This window comes from Eublepharis macularius, chromosome 12, assembly GCF_028583425.1.
Source record: "Eublepharis macularius isolate TG4126 chromosome 12, MPM_Emac_v1.0, whole genome shotgun sequence".
Classification (NCBI taxonomy): Eukaryota; Metazoa; Chordata; class Lepidosauria; order Squamata; family Eublepharidae; genus Eublepharis; species Eublepharis macularius.
This window is the reverse complement of record NC_072801.1, coordinates 50,132,304-50,139,901: the sequence shown is the minus strand read 5'-3', so window position 1 is coordinate 50,139,901 and position 7,598 is coordinate 50,132,304. Positions and strand designations below refer to the sequence as shown.

The 7,598-nt window shown below is 41.0% G+C and overlaps 2 protein-coding genes across 2 annotated transcripts; both read right to left on the bottom strand.

Moving 5' to 3' along the window:
* Window positions 1–394: 394 nt before the first annotated feature.
* LOC129339169 (olfactory receptor 2F1-like) lies at window positions 395–1,336 on the bottom strand. The gene has a single exon (XM_054993773.1). The coding sequence runs from the start codon at window positions 1,334–1,336 to the stop codon at window positions 395–397; it is 942 nt and encodes a 313-aa protein (XP_054849748.1).
* Window positions 1,337–6,103: 4,767 nt separating this feature from the next.
* LOC129339168 (olfactory receptor 5B21-like) lies at window positions 6,104–7,084 on the bottom strand. The gene has a single exon (XM_054993772.1). It carries the CDS (start codon window positions 7,082–7,084, stop codon window positions 6,104–6,106), a length of 981 nt encoding a protein of 326 aa, XP_054849747.1.
* Between the last annotated feature and the right edge of the window lie 514 nt (window positions 7,085–7,598).

The following is a 7,598-nucleotide window of genomic DNA, read 5'->3' as shown; positions in this document are numbered from 1 at the left end:
TCCATTTTCTAATGCTTCTAGTGTTTGAGTGTTTTCTTCCCAGGTGCACCAGTTCCCAGGCAGCATTCCCACCGGAGGAGACTGTTTTGTCTAACACCGTTCCACCAAGCATTGGCCTTGAAGGAGAGCAGCTTCCCAGGACTGAGAGATGTTGTTTTGAGAACTGTGGGGGGAGGCTGATCCAAATGGGTATTGTTACTCTGTATCTTATGCTGGCTCTTCATTGGTAACAATGATCATGTACCATCCTGATTCTCCTATTCAGGACAGTGGACTATAATGGACCTTTTCTGCAGTAAAGTTTCCTTTTCCAAACAATGGACTTGTGTTTGCTTCTAAAGGGAACCCTGTAGTGAGTGCCTTATTTAGCCACAGTCTGACACAGAAAAAGTCATCATTCTAAAACAATTTTTTTCCTTTGCACTACTTTGGTAAGGGCTGCTTTTACTTCCTTGTTTCTTAAGCTGTATATGAGAGGGTTGAGCATGGGTGTAACCACTGCATATAAGAAAGAAAGCACCTTGTCTCGGTTGGGGGATGTCTTGGCTTTAGGAGTCATATAAGCAAACATTGCTGTGCCATAACAGAGGGTGACCACAGTCAGGTGAGAAGTGCATGTGGAAAAGGCTCTGTGCCGGCCTTCTGCAGAGCGGATGCGCAGGATAGCACTGATTATATACACATAGGAGAGCATTATCAGAGTACAGGGGATAAACAGGACAAAAACTCCTGACACCATAAGTCCAATATCATTAACAAAAGTATCTGAACAAGCCAGATTGATAACGGCTAGGAGTTCGCAAACAAAGTGGTTGATGATGTTGTACCTACAGAAGTGAAGGTGCATGGTGAATGCAGTATGTACTGCAGCATTGATAAAGCCAGAGATCCAGGAAGCCATCATCATCTGGATGCACACCCTCCTATTCATTATAGTTTTGTAATGCAAAGGATGACAGACAGCCACATATCTGTCATAGGCCATAAATGCTAACAGTACATATTCAATGCTACCAAAGAATAGCGCGATAGAAAGTTGTGCTATGCACCGGGTAAAAGAGATGTTTTTTTGATTAGTCAGGAAATGGACCAGCAGTTGAGGCACGACACTAGTTGTGTAGCATATGTCCAGGACAGACAGATTGTTCAGGAAGAAGTACATGGGAGTGTTGAGCCGTGTATCAACACGGATAGCCACAGTAATGAGTGTGTTCCCTGCCAAGGTGAAGAGGTACATACAGAGGACCACTACAAAAAGGAACACATTGGTTCCACGATCTCTGGAGAATCCCAGAAGCACAAATTCTCTGAGACTTGTCTGATTGTCTTGTCCCATCATCATGGTAATCTCTGAGCTGAGGGGAAGAAATCAGAATTAGAAAGTGAGTGTGGCATACATTTTCTGATACCTCAGTAAGCAGGCCACCTAGCTGTCTACCATCTAATATGCACATGGATAGCCGCATGTGCACTGCAAGCCACAATAGCCAGCCACCTGAGAGGGGGAGGCGATGCCAGCTCCCACCTGGGGGAATCAAAATGTGAATAATACTGAGAGATTAGGCCCCTTTGACTTCTGCCCCCCCCCCAGCTGCAGACTTACAAGATCTCTGACAAGAAAAGTGCTTGTGAGATTTCCATTTTGACACCCTTCAGCCATTTCTCTCCCTTTCATCCCTTTTGATCAGAGCCCCTGCTAAGACCCTGTCTGGCAATCAAGAGATATTGATCATCTCTGGAAAGCTTTATTCCTTCCTGGGAATACTTAATCTAAATTTCAAAGTCCATCATCCATACCTGGAGACATTTAATGAAAACTAACATTTTATTGTCAGCTACCAGAATAGACAATCGCCCCCTTTTGTCACACTCCAGGATCAAAGTCACTCCAAACCACTTGCCTTCCCAGGAAGCAACCACTAAGGTCTTTGATCCAAAGGACCACTCTGCCCCATGGCATATTTTGCCCTACAAATATTTGGGTTTTGCCCTAGCCAAAGTGTGTGCACTTCAAAACAGGTGCCGTACCCTCAGTATTCACTGAGAACTTCTCCGAGCAATCCTGGTCGTTCACTCCTTTCTCCATGGACCTCTCTACTCCTCTGATAGGTAACTACTACTTGAAATCTATTCTATTCCCCATTTTCTCTGTTTATTCCAAGGACTCTTGTGTCTATGTGATATATATGCATTTATCTATCTCTGAGTGTTGTTTTTCTGCTTCAATAAAAATTACTTTTGTTTTGGAAAACACCCATCTCGTTAGTATCCTGGGGGAAGGGACTTGGTAAAAATTGGTGGAGGATCTCACTAGTTACTATCTCTCACTCGGCCTTCTCCTTGCTTGCTCATTCCCCCATTCACAAGAAGGCTCATTTAGGTAACACCCCTTTCTTCCCATCCAGAAGTCTGGGAACAAATTCTTGATTTTTTTGTGAGATATTGAAAATCAAAAACTTTTCTTGTAATTTAAGAATGCTTAGACAAAATCAAGGACATTTTTCTCATGGTAAAATGTATGTATCTCTTTAAGTTGGCATGGTCTTCTGTAATTAATAATATGGATGCCGATATTTAAGCCAGGAAGGAAGGAAGGAAAGAAGGAAGGAAGGACAAACTGTACAGAGGTAATATTTTAGGACTAGGAAGGATAGCTTTTTGCTGCATTCAGTAAAAACATCCATTTCCATTTCCCCATGCAAGTTCTGAAAAACTGGGTCTACAAGAGATTTCAAATATATTTAACCAAGAAGCACCAATTTTGGAGGCTTTCCTTTGTCTAGCACTCATGACATTGTCAGCATTCCTCCTCACAACAGTTTTGCAATTTTTTAAAACTTCCTTGCAATTATAATATAAAATGAATGTATGTATATGCTTATAAAGTCATGTATATCATTTTAGAATATATGTGGTGGCAAGGGTAAGAGCAACGAGGTATTATGCAATTGCACAGTTGTCTTTTCTCCCACAATTGGACACTTTCCAAAGGCAGACACTGTGTTGAACATTCCTATAATCACTATCTACAAGGTGAGTGTGAGCTACACTAGTGGGTAATTGCAAAAAAACTGATAATAATCTATTTGTGTACATGTCATATTTCCACTGTCTGATTTTTCTAGCTTATATTGAACACTGCATTTTTCTCACTGAGAGTCCAGAAAGAGTTTACAGTGTAAATCAATATAATCAGTGAGATGGGATATCCAATAAACAATGCAAGAGGATTAGGATTGCATGGCATGTACACAAATCAGCCCCATGCTGTGTGTTCCAAACACCTTACATCCAAAGATATTGTGTCTCAGGACATGAAGGTTCATGTTCATGTCCTGACTTAGTGATCAGGAGTGTAGCAATGCTTGCAGCAATTACACGGGATAGGGCATTGTGTACATTTGCTGCCAGTGGTTTCAATCCTTACTTGTTCTTTAAATCTCACCTAACACTCAGCTCATTGCTATGTGCTCATGTGTATAGCACCTTCTCATCATTTAAAAACATCAAAAACAATTTTAAAAGATCAGCGTTAAGATTAATAGGTGAGATTGAATAAAAGAGTTGGTTGTAGCCAAGCCCATAGTTTTCTGTGTAACAGGAACGTCTCTAGAGGAAATAGAAATTCCCGCCTTGTATGTGACTAGCCCCCTTTTTGCTGCCTTTCTGATAGAAATTTCAGTGTGCTGATAGAGGGGGTGATACTGTCCACATACTTTGTGAAACATCTCTTCCCTATAAACCTCCAATATAGTAGCATATTTAATTTTCAGAAGTTCCTTACTGTGTGACAGAACTCTATAGCTTGCAATTATGTATTATCTTCCAACATACCTTTTCAGCCTTCCATAAGGCAGATGCAGATTCTATATTTTGCTGCATCTGATACATTTACTGTTCTGCTTTGCAGTATACATATATGTTTTCTCAGGTTTCTAGCCCATGGGATTTATATCCCTCATGATCTATTGAGTATATTGATGAATGAAACTGTTTTTGCAATTCAAGCACATGGGATTAAATTATTCAGGTCATTTGAAACAATACTTATGATCTCTTTTTTTAAAGTCAGGTTACTTGCTTCTACAGAAATTAGGCAGATAGAGGAAAACAAGTACCCCTGATGAACATAGATCTAATAAGTCAAATCAGAAATGCATCTTTGAATCCCAAATGTGGCAATTCCATAGACTATCCTAATAAAATTACAAAACACATATGCAAGAGCAGGACCGTGACTGAAAGTAGTAGCACGTGCTTTGGCTGGGATATGAAGAATGCTGAACTCTGAGGAGGAAAAACAGCAAGAATCTAGTAGCACCTATAACAAAATTTGTGGTGGGGTATGAGCTTTTGTGAGTCACAGTTCACAGCAAAATCAGCCCCAAATGAAGCACAGGAGCACTCCTGTGGTCGGTGTGATGATGTCACTTCTGGAAATGTCATCACGCCTCTTGGGAGCACGTGTGCCATGTGTCTTCCTGGGGTGTCTGCCAGTGGCGGAAAACCTCTGGGGGCTTGCCACCTCCCATGGATTACTGACAGATTGGTGAGCATGAGGGCAAACCTGTTGGAAGTTTTTATATGAAGGTTTCTTGGTTTGAAACTATAGTTATGTGAAACCTTTATAGTAACACAGCAGAGTAACAGCAGAGTTATTTAGGCAGAAGCATTTAAACCCTTAAAATGTGCATTAATTAGTCTTCAGACAAAATCATAGAAAAATACAACTTGCAGTTTTATTGAACTAGCTTCCTTCCATATCAATATCTTGTAGTAAAAGGAAAAGTTCCTAATCTAAAGAGTTACCTTCCCTAATTCTAAACCATGGCCTGAAAACTAGGCAGTGAGGCTAAAGGGTGAGGTTCACAGACTGGCTGTGGCTGGCTGGCTGCTCCTGGACACTGCTACAGGAGGCCAGCCACACACCTGGGGTGGCAGGCCACCCCTGTGGCCATAGGGCAGTTCCATGCAGCCACAGGAGGCCAGATGGGCCCTCGGGCTGCCTGGCCATTCCTAGACACCACTGTGACACCATAGGAGGCTGGTTGGGTGCCCAGAGTGGCAGGCCACTTTCTCAACCGGGCAGCAGCACCACATATCCACAGGAGGCTGGGTGCCAAGCTGGATAAGTGATGGGTAATGGGCCAGGTCAGGTGTACCACTGCATTTATATTTCTTTTAACTGTGTGTGAGATTGTTCATGCAATATTTTTGTGAGGAATTAACTCTCCTTTGTTGCTACTGGGAACTCCTGCAGATCTTCAAGCAATTTATATATTGATGTACTAAACCACAAAATCATCCTGAATTTCCCCCTCAATTGTATGTGGACATTTGGTAAGTCCCTCCCCTGCCCCATTAAATGTATTTGCTGATGATGCTTGTGGGCCCACAGATTTCTGAATAAGCCTTGTCAATTTCAAATAAATATCTGGTATTTAAAATCCACTTTCCACAAATAGTGTACTAAGAATTGTAAGTTTAATTGTTCCCTTGCACTGGATGAATTCTCATCTTTGGTTGGAGGAAGACTGAGTCAAAAATTTTGAGTAAGATGGTTGAAATGCTGAAAGTCTTCAAGGAGGGCAGGTTTACAATTGACCCCCTCCTGTGTGTGTGTGTGTATGTGGTTATTGCTTGATGCAACTAATGATACAATGAGAGTAGTCCCAGCTATAGTATTGATGTACATCAGTAGATACAAGCAAAAAATATTACTCAGTAGGCCATGAACATTGCCTAATACCTGGAGAATTAATTCTGTGATGAGAGTTTGACTTCCTCTTCTTTGTTTGTCGTATTTTTGATTAGGAGAGGGATCACAGACTTCATCAATTTGTTGCCTTATGTACTATCTGTTGTTTTAAATATGTGCTCCTATGTCAGCCCTAGAATTGCTTATGTTCTGACGCAGCATTTCTTCAACTCTGTATTCAAGTCTTTGTAAACTTGAGTTTATTTACCCTACGGCATTGTATATGAAATTGTCCTTGATACTTACAACTCTCACACAGTGTAATGCACCTTGAATCTTAGTGAGAAAGGCAGAACATATGACATAAAGAATAAATAATGAGAGTTCAGCATTGTCAATTCAATACTACTCTAAAGACAAGGCCTTGAATTTCCATGATCTTATACCATGAATAAGATTACCAATAGATTTTCTAAGGGTCTCTTTCACTTCTCTGTTTCTCAGACTGTATATGAGGGGGTTGACCAGTGGTGTTAGGATGGTGTAAAAAACAGAGAAGGCTTTGTTCAGCTTCCTTATATTTTCAGTATTAGGGAGCACATAGACAGCAATCAGAGTCCCATAATAGATTGTAACTACGAGCAGGTGAGAAGAGCAGGTGGAGAAGGCCTTTTTTCTGCCAGTGGCAGATGGGATCCTCAGTATGACAGCAATGATAAACATGTATGATGAAAGAGTCAATAAAAAGGGAGGCAGAATGAAGAAGATTGAGAATATGAATCCCATCAGTTCAAATATTTGTGTGTCACTGCAGGAGATTCTCGCTACAGGGCTAAGGTCACAAAAGAAATGGTCAATTTCATTGGGGGCACAAAATGTCAACCTCGACATCAGATACGTCATTATTGACATTGCCAGAAACCCATTAATCCATGACCCAGAGGCCATGAAAAGGCAAGCCTTCATATTCATCAGTGTTGCATAATGCAGGGGTTTGCATATTGCTAGGTACCTGTCATATGACATTATAGCTAAGAGGCAACATTCTGTAACTGCCAGAGCAGTGAAGAAATAGAATTGGGCAATGCAACCAGGAATGGAAATGGCTTTATCTCCAGTCAAGGAGCTGACAAGAACTTTGGGCAAGATTGTTGATGTGTAAAAAGTCTCCAAGCAGGACAGATTCCCAAGGAAAAAGTACATGGGAGTGTGTAGGTTACGGTTCAATACAACTAGTGCTATGATGAGCATGTTCCCCACCATGGTAGAGACATAGATCACTAGAAACAGCAGAAATAAGGCAATCTGCAGGTGCTGAAGATCACTGAATCCTAGAAGAATTAATTCTGTAACAGTGGTTTGATTTGCACCGTCTCCAGTTGCCATGTTTTGTATCTAAAGAAAAGAAATGTGAAACAATTCAGTGAATTTTTAACCCACATCAAACCACCACATAAGGCACAGGCCTTAACTTCATCAACTGTAAAGTTGCTCATGCTGGTCTGTCTTCTTTCTTTTGGCCTGCTTTAATGGGTGCTGGATGAGAAACCAAGCTGAGATTCCAGAGCTGTCTGCTTCAGAGCCCACGATAAATACATCTACAGAACTTGGGGTCTGAAAAACACCTTTTGCCATTTTTAGTCACTTAGCTCCTATATTTCCATTGGTGCTATAAAAGTTGTTGGGGGAATAGTGGTTTTCTCTAGACTTTTTCTTTATACAGTTGAGCAGAAAAATTATTTTTAACATCCACCAAACTCGTCAGCATGAGTCTTCAAGTGCTGCATTCACTACAACCAAGTTCATAATTGTATGAGCATTCAGAGTGTCAGAAATAGCTTAACCATATAAATTCAAGAGTGAAAAGTTCAAAGATCCATTTTGCAAGGAAGCTCACCAG